The sequence below is a fragment of the Nesoenas mayeri genome, assembly GCF_963082525.1.
Source record: "Nesoenas mayeri genome assembly, chromosome: 2".
In the NCBI taxonomy this organism is placed as follows: domain Eukaryota; kingdom Metazoa; phylum Chordata; class Aves; order Columbiformes; family Columbidae; genus Nesoenas; species Nesoenas mayeri.
Window position 1 is genome coordinate 95,395,572 of NC_137543.1, and position 19,347 is coordinate 95,414,918.

The following is a 19,347-nucleotide window of genomic DNA, read 5'->3' on the forward strand; positions in this document are numbered from 1 at the left end:
ATGTTAAAAGCAGATAAATAATAAAAACAAAACAAACAAACCTCTCACACCCCTAGTTTTGCCAAAATAGCACATCGAGCTAATGTAATGATCTTCTGGCAGACACCTGGATGAGCTGGTAAAGAAGCACCTCCACTTCAGTGGGGCTCCAGTCACTGTCCCACAGGACATTCCATCAAACAAGTTCCCTAGACACGTCCTAGACATAATTATTCTAATGCAGCTTCACGGGGGATTTAATAAAGTAATCCTCAAGAGAAGTTATTATTGTCATAGTTCACTGCCATCATGAGACAGTGTTTCAGGTGACTTTTTGCAGGGACTTGCCTTGGTCTTGGTTCTACCAAGTACTTCCATCATTGACGTGGATTGTTGTAAAATTTGCTAGTGACACACACCTGGAAGGGGCTGTAAGCACTCTGTAGACAAGGTGAAAATCAAAGGCAATCTTGAAGAACTTATTTCAGAACATTTTTACAATAAGAGGAAGTGCTATTTTTAGGAAGGACAAATCAAATACATGTAGTTGCAGAAGAACATTTGGGGACCACACTGAGCTGCAAAACACGATAGCACAAAGCACGCAAATCACTTTCTGAGGCCTATTATTAAGAATGTTGAAAGCAAGGGATGGGAACACAGGCTCTCCTATGTGGGGCTGGACCCAGTATTGGGCCCACGCTGCATGAAAAATCAAGACATTGGAACAAGTCCAAAAGAGCACAAAGTGCTCAGGTATTTGGAAAACAAGTTCTTTACTAAAAGCCAAGGGAGTTGGGCTTATTTAGTCTGAAAGAGATGAGTATGGCACAAGTCTGTAAGAGACTCCCGATGCATAAGCAGCTCTGAAAAGAGACAGTAAATGCTCTTTCCATGTTCACTGGGAAAAGCGGGAGATAAAAACCCTTTAATTGTCTACAGCGATGGGCTCAGGCACTACTAGGAAAGCTTTCTTGTTAGTAGAAAAGAAAAACACTGGAAGAAGCTGTCAATGGATGATGTGGAGTCTCCTCTAGGGGAGGTTTTCCAGAAGGTCTCAAGGAGGCCATAGCTATATTACTGTTCTGTCAGGTACAGTCAAGACACCACATCAGAGCAAGCAGTCAAGCTGTGTGGAGGCACCTTGTCACTCCAGCCTTCCTATGATTTTTTGAAGAAGTTGTGACCAGACGTCTGAAGGGCCACTCAAGGCACTCCTTCAGCAAGGGGTGGTGACACAGGGTATGAGAACAAAACACAGGCATGGAGAAAGTGCTCATGAAGGAAGGCAAGATCCCCACAGCTACTCCTCCGCAAAGAAAAACATGCCATTAGCACCACCAGCTTTAGGCCAGTATTAAAACTGCCAAGATACAAAACTCTGGAAAACTGAATTCATTAAGAAAAGAGCAACTTATCACAACTCTTTAGAGTTGTTGGAATACCTCCACACAATGAAAGCTTAGATCTCTCAGGGCCAAATCTTGAACTGAGCAGGTACATAAGCTTCAGCTATCTAACCTCCAATCCTAGATTATAAGAATACTATTTTGAGTTTTTATTCAAACATTGTGAAGCTATTCCAATGATGAACAGGTCCTGAAGTAGAGAACACTTGTCTTTGAGTGTAACATAAGTAATTTGCCTTTTCCCTTCTGGTTGCTAAAGAGACCCCACAAGAAAGAAACACTGCTAAAAACTTTCTCAGGACCATCATCTTTCCTAGAAAGACGCAACATGGTGGTTTTCAAATGGTTCTCCCTCTCCCCTCCCCAAATGCCCACAGGTATTATGAGTGTTTTCAGAGAGGATAGCCTAATGTTTAAGATACAGCAGTACTATATAGACCAGAACAGACCACGCTCCAAATGGGAATAAGCTGCAACAGATGTCTTCCAGCTAGAAACAAGTGGAACAAACAACGTGGTCACAGCCCACCATCAAAACGGCTGGTGGATTCAGGATTTCACATCGACAAATGTGAAATTCTGGCTGGTCAGTCATCACCTACATGTTCCTGGTCTGTACTTGTCTCTGAGGACCCATCAGACGATTGGAACCAAAAGAAACAAGAAATTGTGGTAGGCATTTTCTTACCTTTCCACTGTTGATATGTCTCCCCCCAAACCAAACATACACACACAGAGTCAGCCTAAAAAATTGGCCACACTGCCAGGTGCGCAGGTTCACCAAATGGGAGTCTATGCCACAGCTCCATCCCGAGGCAGTGCTTACACTAAGCGCATAAGAAAGAAGTCAATTTAATTCAAATAGCAATAGTGATTGACATTAGCCTTACATGACTCAAAAGTCTTGAGCTAAGGTGAAACTAGGGATACGAATAATCTTATCTGTGCTTTTCAGCTATCTTCTCAGTTTTGCTGACATATATTTGTCTTCGGACCACTCTTTTCTCCACTTTACTGAACACTTGCCTTGCAGGAAAAGACAGTATGATAGATTTTAAATTTTATTGTCTTTTAAAAAGCAAATGGGACCAGCACATTGTCTTGCAGCAATTTGTTTGTTGGATTTGAACTGGTCTACATACACACCTCTGCATAGCACCTAGGATCCATCCTCCAGACACATACACACATACAAAATAAAGCCAACAAACAACTTGTTAGATAACAACCACAGTAATAACAGCAACATTAGCAACACCAGTAACAGTTTTGGTCCCAAACAAATTCAAGGTATGCAACTGATCTGGAATTCATTCATAAAAATACTCCTCTGTTGACAGTTTTGCAGAGCTAAATTACCATATTAGGCCGAGAGAGGGCCCCATTGAACTACATTTCCTTTGCCCACAACCCCTTTGAAGGAGGGGATTTGGGAAGATAGCAAGGGAGGAAGAAAGAGAGAGAGGGAAAACGTGCCAAGTGCAAGTGCACACCAGAAAGCAAAGGAAGAATGAGAGGAAAAAAGAAAATCTCAGGTAATTTCTAGTGTTCTGCCTCCATTTTCTGTAAGACTGAAAAAAACAACACACACATAAATAAACCACATATATGCACGTGCACAAGGAGCAAAAACACACTGGAAGGAGGAGGAACATGTGGCTAGCACCCTGGGAAAACTACTCTCCTCTTGGAAAATACTGAAAATGTCAACAAGGACCCAGGACAAGGGAAATTTAGCAATGTCACATAATTGGTGAATCTAAGGTTTTGTACAAAGCTAAATCTTTCTGTCAGTCAAAATGCATAATCCACCTTTACATAGTTACAGCCACATTTTCATTAGAATTGGTAAGAAAGTACTCATGTTACTGTGGATTGCAGAAGAAAATCTAAACGCTTCTTTTTTCTTTGTAATCGTAATCTCAATTTACAGCCCTCTCATTTTCTGAAGTCTGAGGACACCACTTTGTGAGGTCTGTGTGGTGTGACTGTTGGTTGTACTGTGTAGCTTTAGAATTTCTCTTCATTTTGCGTAGCACAACTGAAAACACCTAATATTCTACAAAGCAAAATCCACTTGGGTTGTGGACAAAATTCTTTGACACCTGACTTTTCCCTTCTCATAACTAGCTTCAAAAGTGACAGCAGTTGACTTTCCTAAGAAACGTAACCACTCGTACTTCGATGATACAACTTTAAAGCATTCCACGTAAGTGTTCCAGTGAGTTAAAATAATTAAGTATGAAGTGCATCCTTACATTGTGGGAAACCTGTTCAATGTGAAGAGCTCATGGCAGAGCACGTCACAGCAAGGACTACAGGATGCTGATAGTCAGAAAAAAAGAAAGCAGAAGTATGCAAAAGAAGGTAGCCATTCAACCTGGTGACTAGATAAGCAAAAACTGACACAGGGAAACAAAGAGTGGAAGTCCTACAGAATTACAGAGAAATATACTGTACATAGCCTTCAGGATCTTAAATTTTATTTTGAAGGTAATACAAATCCAGTAGAAACATTTCAGAAGAAGCTAAATATCACTGAACCACAGGGCAAAGAAGATTTCTTCAGCAAGAGCATCACTGTGTTACTTTTTGCTGGTTTTAATTTCCAAGCCTGTGGCTGAGAGGTACCATTTAAAGCCTTCATAGCCCTACAAGATGGCAATTCCAGCTCCACTGAAGTCCAGGCCAGCCTACTTAGAAGAAAAACCTTTAGATGCCAGCAAATAAAGACTATCTGTAATTGGCTTGTTGAGAATTAACCACTACAAAAAAAAAGGCGTAAGCTCAGCAAGCTTTCTGTACTGCACTGCCCTAGCTCACGTACCTTGCTAACCCAAACCCAGACTGAATAAGGACGCTGACCAGGGATTTTGGAAGTCTTTTATAAAAACCTAATTGACAGTTGCTATTTTAGGAGGCCTTTGATCCAACCATCAAAAATAGATGGAGATGCATCCTGTTCAAACACCAGTCAGAAGCACTGAATGACTGGTCAGCTAAACTTACACACCCAAATCCAAGTCAGCCTGAGACAAAACTCTTGCTGGATTTTTATTGCTGGTTTTCAACAAGGTAACATGACAGTCTGAATTTCTCCCCATCTGGTAAAACCACTGTGAAGGAGGCAATACCCTGGAGCTCCTAAAGATTATGCATTGGGCAAACACTTCTTCTCAGACTCTGAGGTTTGTCTTGCCCACATGCAACACAAGATACTAAGCATAATGTCAGCTTCTCTGCAACACCAACAAGCCTCTAGGGTAACCCAAGCAGACCAGCCTTACATAAAAAGAATTTGTTTTTCCATGTGCTGCCAGCCTTGGCACGGTCAACAAAGAGGCCCAAAAGACTGCCAGGCAGAAAGGTTTAATAAATAGCATGTGAACTTTACTCTTTCATATGTATACACTGGGTAATATAACAGGGTTGTAAAGCATGCTTTGGCATACACTGCCTTTCTATGGATGTACCACTTTTCTTTTTTCCTTCTTTCTTTCTCTCTTTCTCTTTCACTGAAAATAAACTCCCCGCTGTCTCCACGCTTTTAAGGACTGCCATGTTCCCTCTGTGCCAGGGACTGGAAAACAGAGCTAGCACCTTAAAAGTCTGTGTTTCCCATGTGTCCACAGTAGAGTACAATTCATTACCTGTTTCCTTAAGTCCTGAGCCGACCTATGAAGAGTGTGGTGGTTGTTAGCAGTGAGCCCTTTCGTAGAGGAGCCAGTGTTTGTAGTAGGATGGTGATTAGCAGCAGCCTGGTCTTTTCGGCTCTCAGCCTTATGTTCGCTGTTCCTCTCCTTCCCTGGTGTGGCCTCTTTGCTTTTGTGTTTCTGAGCAGGTTCTTTCTCCTTCGATGATTTGCTGGACCCATTGAAAACTAAGAAGAGAGAAATCACAGTATTAAGGAAAAAAAAAAGGAAAAAAAATACATAAAGGACAAAACTCTTTGTTCAAATCAATTCAACTCTCTCTGCTGTCACTGTTTGATATCTAGTGAGCATCTTCTTATATCTAAAGTAAAACTAGCACAAAAATAGAAACACTATTTTGCATATTTCTTTGTATGAACAGATTTACTAAAGTATTTCCTTTGCTTGTTAACACGCATTATTTTCAACATCCAAATTAAAACATACAAGGGTATATTACTGTTTTGATTGACCTAAATTTAGGCTTATCAGTTTGATTTTTATTTATGACAGTTTTAATTAACTTTATGCTGTTGCAGCAAGGGAATTCTAAACATAACCTAAATAGAAAAAAGATTTATTTTTACATTAACGTAAAAGAAACGTTCCATGAAAAAGCATGTTTTGTTTTCATCAATAGCCAAACTGCTGAACCAAACCGACAGCAATTTCCCCATAGCAGAAAAGCTGCAAATAGAAAAAGGTACTTCTGCAAGGAAATGTAAATACGACAATCATTTTGGAACACGTCATATAAAGTAGTGCTGGGACCTATGCTGAAAGGCGTGGACTTCTGCTGAAGTGAAGGGTTAAGAAAGTACAGAACAGAATCTGTATTTTTTTGTACAACAAATATTACGCAAACATAGACAAGTCTATCTCCACAAGTTTTGTTCCTCTCCCCCTGCTGAATTTATTTAAGAATAGCCACTGCTCTTTTGTTGTCAGGGAACATGAAAAGCTGAAATTAAAAAAAAAAAAGATGTCACATTTCTCTTTTTGTTTTGTTTATTTGTTAATCAAAAATGCAGCGAATTTCTGTCAGTGCTGCTCCCACTTCAGTGAAGCACTTGACAGAGTTCTGTGAGGCTTGTGATACAACACCCACAATGGCAAGTGCTCTCCTGCCTTCTCTACTCACCTTCTCTTGTTTTTTACCCCTGCTTTTATTGCCACGGTTTAGGAAAGGACATAAATAAGAAAATTCACAAATACTTAATAGTACAAGTATCTAAAAATTGTATTTATTACATGACACACACCATCTGTTTGGGAATATTAACTAAATGACTTAAGTTACTGTTTTCTTGTGAAATGTAAGACTTCTTTTGTCATGAAACATGATATACCTACAATACCCACCTTTTTATCTAAATTGTAAAGCTTAGCTGTCTTTACAGATGTCCTGTAGTATTACAGTAGTCGTAGCAGTAATAATAACAATAATAAACAACTAACAACCCTGCTGCACAGAAGAAGGGCACGCAAGCTGCTTTTGAGCAAACACCTACCTCCAAACCTTCTCAACCAGCTTTCTACCTTTCTGACGCACCTCCAAAAGCTGAAACTCCAGCAGGCTATTGACAAATTTGTTATTCGGGTCACTTATCCTATTCAGTTGGTCATAAATGTTAAAGCAGATTATGTAAAAAATTAAAAATTGCAATTGCTCTTCCTCCTGTCTTCCTTCTGCCTTCCATAAATTGAGTAAGAATGAGAGAAAAGCCATCGGCAGCAAAGTCACCACAAATTCCCCTGTGGCTCCATCACTCCTGAGCTCAGGACCAACTGGCGCTGCCCCGGCCAGCCACAGATTTCTCAGCGATTTTGGTTAAAGTCGCGTAACCTCTGTGTCTCATTTCCAGTGATGGAACTGATAATAATTGCCAACCCCTCTCAGAGAGTTCACGACAATACATTCATCCTCCCTTGTAAGGAGTTCTCATATCAGATGGAAAACGCTACAGAAGCACGAAGAACGGATATTTATTTTTAATAACACATAGCACAAGCAACCAATGGCAGCTTCGCTAATGTGTGGTTTATCACCACAACTGGTATTTTCCTTCAGAGGGAACGAATTCTATATACTGATCTGCTCATACAGAAACGTTAAGTCAGAGAGATCAGTTTTCTGTATGCAGTTGCCACTTTATAAACTGAAAATTACTAAAACAGAAAACACAGCCAAAAAGCCAAATTGTGCACTTTTATGGTTCACCAAAAAAAACCCCAGTGAACATGAGACAAGGTATATTTTATATGCAACAGCTCATTAATTTTAAGTGTCGTGGGAACCCTGCCAGTTTTGCCCTCCGAGTAATTATCTTTTGTCTTAATTTGTAAGATTCTTGGAAGGGGGAAGAGAGAAATGGGAGAGAAAAAATGTTCAGTCTCACAGGAAAAGCTTAAAAAGCTTAAAGCCTGAAAACACAATAAAAAGGGAGAGACGTAGGTACAAAACAGTCCTAGTCAAGCTCTCTCTAGTTAGATGGTATCAATTTCTGTAAGAATCAGTGTCTGTTTCTTCCAATACCTAGTATATTGTTATCTCCAGCTAGATAGGTATAAAAGCCTTCCTGCAATAATAAGTTCTGCAAAATTCACAAATATATATTATGTGAACAAGTATCATAATGTTAACTTGACTATTACAAAACACTATCACAAGCCAAGCGTTTAAGGGAAGAAAGAAAATCCCCCGGACCATGATTTTGCTCCTATCTCAGTAAAAATGTAGAAGTTAGTTATTCAGACTTACAGAATACAATACAGGATTAAACTCTGGCCCTAACAGTAAGACACTTCAATGAAAAGATGAAATCACTGGGAGAGACCAAATATCCCCCCAAGTAATCTTGTTGTTAAAGAATAACTGATAATGAGACAGAAACACTCACTTCCCAAAGGAAAGGAAAACAATAAAACTCTCCCAAAACCAAAACTCTACATTAAGTATTACTGAGACCAAATCTGATATAACAATAAAAAGATAACTAATTATTTTGTGTCTTCTTACGCAGCAAACTGCATTCTCCTTTATGCCTGCCAGCTCTTCAGTATTCCTGAGGCATTCAGAAAAGCAGAAATTGTGTAACTTATGCTTTACTAAGCCCAGATATAGGTATGCTCCAGCTACAATCTCCCATCCTAGAGATAACTCTGATATGCACAATATCTAATGTTCAGCTCCCCATGACTTTTTTCCTCATGAAAGAGCAGTCAATAAAGGCTTCATTTTTGAAGTAATAATTTCATTAAAAAACCAGAAAGATGGAAAAAAAGCCTAACACACAAGTGGTGAAACTCATGTAATTAAAGCAGAAATCTTTTGTAATCTTGAATTATTATTGTTTTACGCTACCTTAACCAGCTTTGTATTTCCAGAACAGCCTTTAGCTAAAGGTAAGAGCAATACCAACAAATAATTAAAACTGCAAGTAAATCATGAGTGTCTAGACACTTCAAATAGAATAAATGGATATCCTCTTATCCATATCTGCTTGAATGCTTGTTCTCAAAACGCCACGTCCTCCAAAGCAATTATTATTATTATTATTAAGCTGAAACAATACGAGTCCCAGAGTGAAATACTTGTGGGTCTTTTGGTTAGCAGCGATGATCAAATGCAAAGAAACTGAACCACTACATTCAAAACTCACAAGCACTGGGGGTTTTTAAACCACTGATATAATTTACGGCAGCAGAGCAAAACCTTATGGCAGGCGTGATCCCCATGGATGCATCACAGCACTCTCTGCATCAGGGGAACTGGACCCTGGGCACCAATATTGACCCAGGATCCCATACAGGGACTTAGGGGTATCTCATTTGAAAATGTGATAAAGAATCCCTACGCAAACCAAAGCAAACTGTGCAAACTGTGCCAGGTACTAGGTGCAGCTGCAGCAATAGCTAAAAAAGATTTTGATCAATTAAAGCCATAGATGTGCCCAATTACTACAGATCAACTAAGCCTTTATTACAGGAATGGACACTGTAGTGAGCTATAAACATTTATTGTGTTTTCAGCAATTTTCTGAAGTATTCCTACAAATGAATTTGCACGCAAATATTTTATAGGATATACCCAAGACAGCCATTCAGAAGCCAACTTATAATACATACAATAATTAGGCTTTCCCTGTGTAATCAGCGCAATTACTGGACTGGGTTCAGCCAACAGTTGACTCCATGGACAAAGCCTTCTCTCCCAAGCCCTCCTGGAGTTTATTCCTGTACCAGATATGCTTTATACTTGAGATAATGGGGGAGTCCCTTGCAGGGACAGCAGAGTACTGGTGTATGAACCCTCTTGCTTTTTGTCAGCAGCTACGAGATAAATGCACGGACCGTACACATACGCCGCACGTTGCAGAGCTTGTGCAGAGTAAAGCAAGTGATTGCACATTCATAAAGCTACCCAAACAAAGAGGGAAGATAAGAGTGAAAGGGAGAAGTTTTGGTTTTAGAAGAAGAATAGGGAGCCTTGCCAATGTTGTGAACCCGAGCCAGCTACTCCAATGCAAACCTCATGTTGTTACATAGATCATGTTTGGGAAGAGATGTAATATTAATCAACTTTCTGGCATTAAGTATCTGTTACTGTACAAAAACATTCTTGCTCTGGCTTTAATTCAGTTTTAAGTCACTGTGAAAACATTTATGTGGCTCTCAGACTGCCTTAAAGGACCCGGGCAATAATTCTTTTCCCCTCCTGGAGGAACTAAAACAATGATCTATTTCCATAAAACAGAGTATTTTAATACTAACGATTGTTTTTCTTAAGTGTTGGGTATGTTCGGACTTCTATAAACCACTTCCAGAGATAGAAGCTGTCTTCTGGAGTCCCCCAACATGATCTACCTACTCAGGATCAGCAACAAAGGCGTACTTCAGGAGGAAAGGACACCACACCATCATACAAAAACCTGGGGTACCACTGCATCTGCACTTCTCCAGCCCTAACCCAACACTATGCAGCTTGTCAATGGCCAACTCCACAACAACGTTTTCATAGCCACATGCTAAGAGAAATCAAACAGGAGAACCGTGGTAGATAACACTGAATTTCTTTTTAGTGCTATCAGTAACACAACTCAAAACTCTATGCACACAAAAATATATTGGGCCATCGAGAGGAGTGCTATTGGTATGAGACACCATGCCACCGTTTGCAAAAATTCAATACCAAGTGTCTCGTCTTAGCACAAATTCATTACTCTCACCTAACCATTATTACACAAACAACATCAAAAGGGTCACTCGCTAAGCAACAAGTCCATACAAGAAGTGTCTATCTGTTATCACGAGTCTCTCACCAGGATAACAATTCAATTTTTTTGAGCAACTTCCAGTTCCCTGATTCTTCTCTACAGGTCATACATCTAACTACTGAAAATCCACAAATCCTAAATGTGTTGTGCCTTATTTGCATATTTAAATATGTAAATTAGTGTGAAACGGGTAATTTTCATGTTACATATTTTTGCAGAAAAATTAAATGTGCAAAAATGTTTATTGCAACAATTACTGGTTCCATGGTATTTCAACAAAAGGCTGTAAATCATCAAAATAATTGCCTACCCATTAACTATTGTAGCACTCTGTCTGAAATTTTCTCATTCTGCATTTTAGCTGGATGCAGAAAATATTCTTCTTCTAAATGTTTACCTCTTCAGGATTAATTTCACTGAGAAACATGCATGAGCCTAAGACTCCATCTTAGATACCCACCCACAAATATCAAATTTAGTTAAAGCCAAAACTAAATTAGGAATTACAATCGCAAATCAGAATTTTCTCACAACACTCTCAAATGGCTATGTATGTAAAAGACATGCCATTTAAGTCCAAGATGTACAAACACTGCATTGAACTATATCCTGAAATAAGAAAAAAATATCTACAGTCTTTACCTGAATCATTTTTGTTACTACACATGTAAGGAAATCATCCTGCTAAATTACCCATTGCAAACTGAGAAGCAAAACCTTCTTTATTTCTGGTAAGAGAAGAAGGCAGCACTAACGCAGAGTATAGGATTTCTAGCAATGCCTGCTTACTACGGCCAGATCTGTTTTGAAATTTGAGCCCCGAGAAAAAAGGTGTCTACACAATTTTCTCCCCTGCTCATTTCAGGCAAAAGGCACGCAGAGCAGTTTTTATCTGACCATGTTAACAGAACACAGGACAGACCAGTAACCATTTCTGACCCAGTAGGTTCTCTGACACACTGGAGTCATTTTGCTCCAGCTAAGGAAACAAGATCCTCCTTCATGAAGAAGTCTGGTTACAAATAGCGATGCCTAAGTGCGTTTTCCTAAATGTAAATTAGAACTTAATTGTCCATCTCGGGTGTCCGAAGACAAACATGACATTCCCAGGTATGCTGGCCCAGATGTGCACTTCTCTCCACCTTTGAACCGCTCTGCTGATGTGAGAAATACCTAATCCTGCAACCATCCTTCTTGAGGAAATCAGCCAGCCATTATTAGAGTAACTGTAGCCTGCTGCTTCAGTTGTCTACGCAACCGTGTCTGTGTATGCTGCTCCTCCTGAGGCCCTTTTCAAGCCCACAAGCCCTTTCAAGCCCCTTTAGCTCTCGTGATGGGACCGATAACCCAACAACTCCCTAATTGCATCTTCCCGCTCCCTAGCTCAGCCCGCCTAACAAAACCCTTGGCACCTGCAAACATTTTCCTTCAGGAGCCTGCAGAGAAAACCTCCCGTTGTGCCACAGAATGAAATCAAAGCAGGATTTATTTAGTCATGAGGAATTCAAAGAATTAGTTTTAAAGAAACAGAGACCTAAGCCTACCCTCTTACCTACAACTCGGAATTTCCTCTGAGCAGTGGGGAGATGTAATTTAGCCTCGGCACCTCCCTGTCCCCCAGGGAAGGGGGCTACAGCTCACTTGCAGAGAACCTGCTTTCCCTGCACGTCAGCCTGCAGCAGCTGATGACTGACACCCTCCTCCCTTTCCAGAAGGTCAGTTTGCTAATAGATCAATGTTTGTCTCTCCAACTCCTCCTCCATGTTGGCAAGACGCCCTGTCATCCAGGCTGTGGTGGTGAAGTTTATCCCCACACCTGGCAGCTATACTGAAAAAAACCCCACATTGTTTAAGCCAATGCTACTGCCTGGCTTCTTCCAGTGAATTCCTTGTGTTCAAAGCCGTGTAATAGTCTCAGATAGACTGATGGTCATTTGAGATGCGTACAAAATGCAGGCTGGAAAATAAGCGTATCCATCTGAGCAGCATGCAGGCATCCTGTGGCTGAGCATTCTGGATCTAAACAGCGAGAATTATGGGGTTCCTACACCCACACTCAAAAGGGTCAGCAACAAGGCTGCAATTACAACAATCATCCAAACCTCTGTTCTATCTGCTGCAATACGCAGCACCACATCATCCCTAATTTTCTGTATGTTAATTTTGAAATACACCACAAGTCCCGAAGTTAAAAAAGGATCTAGGTGCTTTAAAAAGATGAAATCCTTTCCTGAAACAGCAAGAGTGATTTCTCTATTTCAACTAAATGTTCATATGGTTTCTTAGCAGGGAAAACATCCTTTTGAAGTCAGCAGCTATATGGAAACCAAGTGATTCAGTTAATTAGTTTCTGGCCTTTCACCATTTTAACCCTGCTATAAATCCTAACCCAATGAAAATCATTCTGATTAGGCCAAAATTACACATCAAGGTTTGGAAAGCTTTTAAAATTTCCCCATCCTCAAAAGACATACATAATTAAAAGCACAACCCTCTGCCAATGTTATTGCTGAATTTGTCAGAAAAGTTATCAATGGTATTTTGCAGCAGAGATCAGACTAGATGACCTCCTGGGGTCTTCTCTGACCTGAATTAATCATGACATATACTTTGAGATCATACCTTAATCCATAAGCATGTAAGAACCACTCAGATATTTTAGTCTACATTACAAGAGAACAGTTCTCTTGCAAACAAAAACCCTAAGTCTTTAGACAGCATCTTCTCTTTGTGAGAATTGGTCATTGCAAGTTTAAGCAGGCTGAAAGACAGTAATGGGAAGAGTTACACGCAGAACATCCCACATGACATGAGAGATATCTACCCAGAACTAATACTAGTTTCTAACCAAGGCACAAAGCACCACCAATGACATCCAAGCCTTCACCTGCTGGTAACTTATCTTAACATATGTCAGACCCGGCCTAATCAGCTGAAGCTTGGCAATGACATGAAACCAATTTTTAAGAGCACCGATCTACCATTTTCCCTTGCGGTAACCACAGCAATACCTTAGAAAATGGTTTAACTGCAAGATTGTCACTGCCTTTACAAAGATACTGCACAAAGGAGAAGACTTGCACATTGCTAAATTTCACCCTTCCACACTCCCATGCATGTGGGGGATAAATACCTCTCCTGCCAAACATTTTACTTTACTCTAACAGTTGGGTATGTGTGAAGCACATCAGAAGCAGTAAGAAAAGAGGATGGAAAGGCACAGGTAACAATCTGACGCTTTAAATATAACTATGTAAGCAGTAAGATTGGAAGGCAACAAGTCAGTTGAGCTAATTACAATAGTTCAATTAATGCAGCAAGCTATGCCATGTGTTATATGTGCTTCTTATTCATACTTTTTTGATTGAGCTAGCTGTCCAAAAAGGTGACTCAACAGGCTAGATTATAACAAATAGTTTGGTGTGCAACCCTAATAATGCCCCATATTGGCGTCAGAAGAAGATATTGACAAATGACTTCACCCAGGAAAGTTGTTTAGTAGAAAGCAATCATTTGACACTGTCTAATGACATTAATCAAGCTCTGAACCTTTGTTGTTGTATGTCATAGCAAATGCTTAGCATTTTCAGGTCCAAAGTGCTTGACTACACATTGTATATTAAAAACAAAAGACTTTAATTCATTAAAAATAGACTCTCACGCTAGATTAAGTTCATTTGCTGCACCCGTCCCTGTTTTGCCTTTGTGTGTGGTCTCATTTAAAACAGACACACATGAACCAGAATCTACTTTATTCACAGGAAACAAAAATACTATTGGCTGTCAACCAAAATAACAGACACTGAAAAATGGGAATACCCCTGGGTAAGGAAATTTTAATTAAAAAAAGGAAAAAAAAAAAAAAAGGAAGAAGAAGAAAAAAAGAAATTACAATGATGAAGAGAAGCTGCCTTCTGTGGGAATTCCTGTTTCATCACCTTTGTCAAAACATCTCACATTGTCTCCTATGTATTTTATAAAGGTCTTCTGCAGATCTATTAAAGCAGCAGCTTCATTTATGCTCACTCTGATCTATATTGATAAAGATTATGAAGCCATTAGATGGCTCATTAAGTTTGACTTTACTTACCCTCAATTAAGATTTCAGGTGTCTCTGGTTTTGAGCTAATTTCAAAGTGGCTGCCATCTGGGACATCCTCAAGGAACACAATTGGCTCCTTTTGTAATGATATATCACATTTAAAACTCTAAGGCAGTGGCTCTGTCACATGCAATCTCATTTTCCAGATCTAGAGTTTTGTGCCTGTTATTTTTTTGGGGGGTTATTTAGCAATCAATCCAAAGTGCCAAGTTTTGATCCATGGCTTTTATAGCATTAAAGCTCCTGCTCACTGCAGACAGCTGAAATGCTATTAGGCATAACATCCCCTTGCACTTCTCCAGAAACAGCTTACAAAAAGAGAGCTTGGGTGTGCAATAAAAAGCAGATTCGGACATATTCATTAAAACTAATTTGGGTATATGTAACAATGGCATCCTTTATAGAAAGCTCCCTTTTGAAAACCAGAGATGAGGACCAGAACAGTGAAGTAACTGGGATCCACTAATCTCTTCTTCAGAATAGAGAGCAGCAGGAAAGAATAACAAAATAAAGCAGGCACAGGTCACAACCACCTCTCAAAAAGTGTGCTGTAGAGAGACCTTCCTCTCAATCCTCCTACTAAGAGGGGGAGAGATGAATGGGCAGTCACCAGAAAGAAAGATTCTCATGGTAAACTAATACTGAGGAAGGGAGCAGAGAGCACAGGCTCCATTTTGGAATTATGTCAGGCACAGAGGGCCCAGAGTTGTTATGATACAAGAGCTTTTGTTGGAGAGAGAACCACATCACACAGGACTTTAGCAGTGGAGCATTATAGCAGGCTCAGAAAGTTTTAAGCATGCCTTTTAGGTCTTCCATTTTACACTAGGCGATGTTGCAACATCCACAGACCCATTGATCAAGATACAGCACAAGGACATCATGACAGACATATTGTGTCATGAACACAGCTTTTGTTGATTTCCAAAGAAATAAATTACTTGAAAAAGCTTTGTCCATAAAATCTTTCAAACGACAACATTAATGCAGTTTCTTAACCTATTGTGGTGTCAATATTGCATGTGAGAAATTAAATCCTGCCCCTGTCACATGTTTTGATAACATTACAATGCTCATATTTAACTTTGATAAAGTAAATCTATTCTAGATTAAACATCAGTCTCATAAAGCCAGAGTGACTTTGTGTGTGTATACATATATGTTACATATATGTGTGTGTGTCTGTACAACTCCAGTATTTGTGTGTGTGTGTGTGTGTATGTGTATGTGTATATATATAATTGCAGCCCTGTAGTTCTAGTTCTGCCACAGACAGAGTTCAGGTTGCTAGGAGAAACAGGTCAAAGCAGAAGATGCCAACACTACATCTCACTCCACCTTCCTATTATGGTCTATATCCTTTTCACTCAGATGCAGAAGGATGGACAAGGATTAAGCACATTGAGCTCATAAATTTATTCACTACGCAGTGCAGGAAAACCAGCACCATTTAGGACCTACCTTGCCCATTTGGTACATGTTTATGCATTTTTCCTTTCCTGGGGGTTGACTGGCATGATGATGAAGCATTGTTTGTGGCTGATTTTGTGTCCTCTGTCTCCTCCTCCTCCTCTTCTTCATCCTCGTCATCCTGAGAGCTTCCAAAATATACCATGTTGCTGGGCAGGGCTGGAGAACCTGATCATTATAAAGAAATGGCTCATTAGCATCATTACATTCACTTACTGCACTAACCACATTGATCATAAGCTACTTCAGTGTCATGCATGGCAAGGGAAGAGGGGGACTCAGAGATGGAAGGTCACACTAGTGCATGACTAACTAGAGGTTTTTTATTTATTATTTTTTACGAACAGGACACATATATGCTTGAAAAGCAGGATTTTGCCCCCCCCTACACATTCTATTCATACTTTAGACAAGCAAACAGTCTTGCTACAAGCCCTAATTAATAGCTTTGTGTATTCAGAAAAGGACTAATGCACATGCTTAATTTCAAATGTGTGCTTAAGTGCCTTACTGCAGTCTTAAAGCACAAACTAGAAGCTTACAGCTTTTCCAAACAGAACAAAAAAGAGGGTTTACAAACCAATCTGTGCTCCGGTAATATTTTTAGGTTATTATTACAACAAAATATTCGTATTTAAACTTCACAATGCTTTGCAGATCTCTACAGCATTGTACACAATGCTTTGCAGTATTCTGGTTCAGTTTTAAACAAAGACAAAAACTGAGACATTGAGATGCTTAAATTTGCCTAACAGGTCCCCAGCGATGGACAGAAAAGAGCAAAGGTCTCTCAATTCCCCATGTGCTCCTCTTGAGAATGTTGCTTCTCATCTCTTGCTTGCTTCCCATGATGCTCCCCCTAACCTGCCTCACTTGCACAAGGGGAAAATATAACATGCAGTTCAGTGAGATAGAAGTGAGGATTCACGAGCCAAACAACAACACAGGGCTGTAATTTAAACCTAACTCTTGCACAAAATTTCTTTTATATGTGTCATACAACAGTATACAGGTTTCTCTGTATTGAACCAAGACACACGACATGACTGTAGCCATCTAATAATTATTTTTAAATGTGCAAATACTGCTGACACATAATCGACATGTTCCCTTATGCCTAGTGTTAGTTTCCACTTCAAAATGAGTCTTCTGTCTATCCTCTGGAAGGACAGGTGCCCCAGGAACCTTCTACTCATTCACAAAGAGATTTCTTGGGTCAAGAAGGGGAAAAAATAGAAAATCAGTAGAAGTGAATGGGGAGTCATCGGTTCAACTGTCTCTCTCTGGCTAAATAAGACAACGGACAGAGAGAGCTGGTCTACAGACCAACAACACAAGGTAGTGCCAGTTTGTCTGATGCTTCCTTAGGAAACACTTCCGGCTTCAACCTCTTCAGAACAGCAATTCTGCATTTTGTTTGGTTTTAGAGCTATTGGTGTTGCCGCTGCCAACAACCAACTAAAGCTTATTACTGGGTTGCATATCTTCTTCTTCCACTAGGTTTGCACAAAATACTGTTAACTACAAAAATTACATTTTAACGAATGAATACCTAAATACGGCACAAAAACCGGTACAGACTAATAGACTATTTTAGCTATGAACCATCCTTTCCTAAGTGTACTGGTTTTGGTTGTGATAGAGTTCATTTTCTTCCTAGTAGTTTGTATGGTGCTATGTTTTAGATTTGTCATTAAAACAGTGTTGCTAACACAGGGATATTTTAGCGGGGCAGAGGCGTGTAGGCAGAAGAAGTTGGGAGGGGACACACCTAGGACAGCTGACCCAAATGGACCAAAGGGATCACAGAATGTTGGGGTTGGAAGGGACCTCTGGAGATCATCTGCTCTGTCACCCTCAAAGTTAAAAGTTTCTCCTCATATTCAGGTGGAACCACCTGTGCTTCATGTCACCCCTCATCCTATCACTGGGCACCACTGAAAGGAATCTGGTCCCATCCTCTTGACATCCACCCTTGAGATATTTCCTTGAGAATATCCCAGACCACAGGACATTATGCTCAGCAATAAAAGCTAGGGGAAGAAGGAGGAAGCGGGGTGGGGGGGAATGTTTGTCTTCTGAAGTCACTGTTACATGCCAAGGAGCCCGGCTTTCCTGGAGATGGCCGACCACCAGCCTGCCCATGGGAAGCGGTGAATGAATCCCTTGTTTTGCTTTGCTTGCGCTCACAACTTTTTAATTGCCTATTAAACTGTCTTTATCTCGACCCATGAGTTTTTGCACTTTTACCCTTCCAAGTCTCTCCCCAGTCCCATTGTGGGGGAACAAGTGAGCAGCTGTGTGGGGCTCGGCCCCCAGCTGTAAAGACCTTTGCTCTTGGTCTCTGTAATGGCCCCTTTGGCACTGGGGCTGCCTTGGGAAGAAGCGGAGAGGAACTCCCCGCCAGCACCCTGTGCTGTGCATCAGTGGTGGCCCTGGGACAGCTAGGGGAGATGCTCCAGCAGCATCTAAGGCATGCTGATTCTTCTCCCTTGAAATAACTTATATGTTAATCTATCCCACCTAGACATAAACATATGGACACATATCGTTATCCTAGGGGGAAAGCCTTTTGCATGACACAACTTTCATATTTATATAGACTAATGACCAAATTAAGATCACTGACATCTTTCAAGGCATGGGAGCTCTAACGATTTATGGAAACAAAAAACTTTGCATTTTTATGCAAGCACAGAACTTTTTGGCACCCTCTAAGCAATCAGCCATAGCAGGTAAGAGGCACATTAATTCTTCTGCAGGGGGGGGGAAGTTTCTTTAACTCTCAACAGCAACTATCTAGAAGATCCCAAAACAGATAACCTAGGACGGTTCTGCTTGAAAAGTAAATTGTCTTTTTTCTTCCCCCTAGGTATCCAAGTCTGTGGTATGGGTTCAGAAATTATTAGCTCTCCAAGTCTGTGCTGTGCATCAGTTCTAATCAAGACCTAAAGTCTGGCACCATCAGTGCATTAAAGCATCGACAAATGATGGCAGTAAAAGAATATTACTGTTAGGAACCCTCAAAATTAGTTTCAAACACAGACTGAAATCTATTATAATCAGAGAAATAGTCAGCAATCTTATCCTTCTGAGACACTAAAATAGGAGACCAGATATTGTGTCTGTTCTCTAAGCCTCATCTTCTCCAGAGTTCCACATCCCCGAGCTTTTTTGTCAGCTGCTTGCAACAGCAACCAGCAAAAAAAATACCATCTGCAACACAAATGCTGCTACTACAATAGCAAATTTTTTTTCCCCTCTTTTTTTTTAAAAAAAAGTACAGAATAAAATAGAGTACCGTGTGATTCCACTTGGAAAAGAGGAATAGTCTAACCCAAATTATAGAGCAGATACAAACCTCACCTAACTCCTGGTATTCCATCACTGTAATCTCCATGCATAAATCTTTGGTCCAA

The 19,347-nt window shown here is 40.1% G+C and overlaps 1 protein-coding gene across 3 annotated transcripts in view; it reads right to left on the reverse strand.

Moving 5' to 3' along the window:
- Positions 1-19,347, reverse strand: part of JARID2 (jumonji and AT-rich interaction domain containing 2) — a 227,607-nt gene that overhangs the window by 36,326 nt on the left and 171,934 nt on the right. For all 3 annotated transcript variants that reach the window (XM_080338858.1, XM_080338860.1, XM_080338859.1), the window contains exons 5-6: positions 15,920-16,096; positions 5,039-5,268 (exon numbers count right to left, since the gene is read on the reverse strand). In XM_080338858.1, the coding sequence (XP_080194984.1) occupies positions 5,039-5,268; positions 15,920-16,096 (407 nt within the window). The remainder of the gene's footprint in view (positions 1-5,038; positions 5,269-15,919; positions 16,097-19,347) is intronic.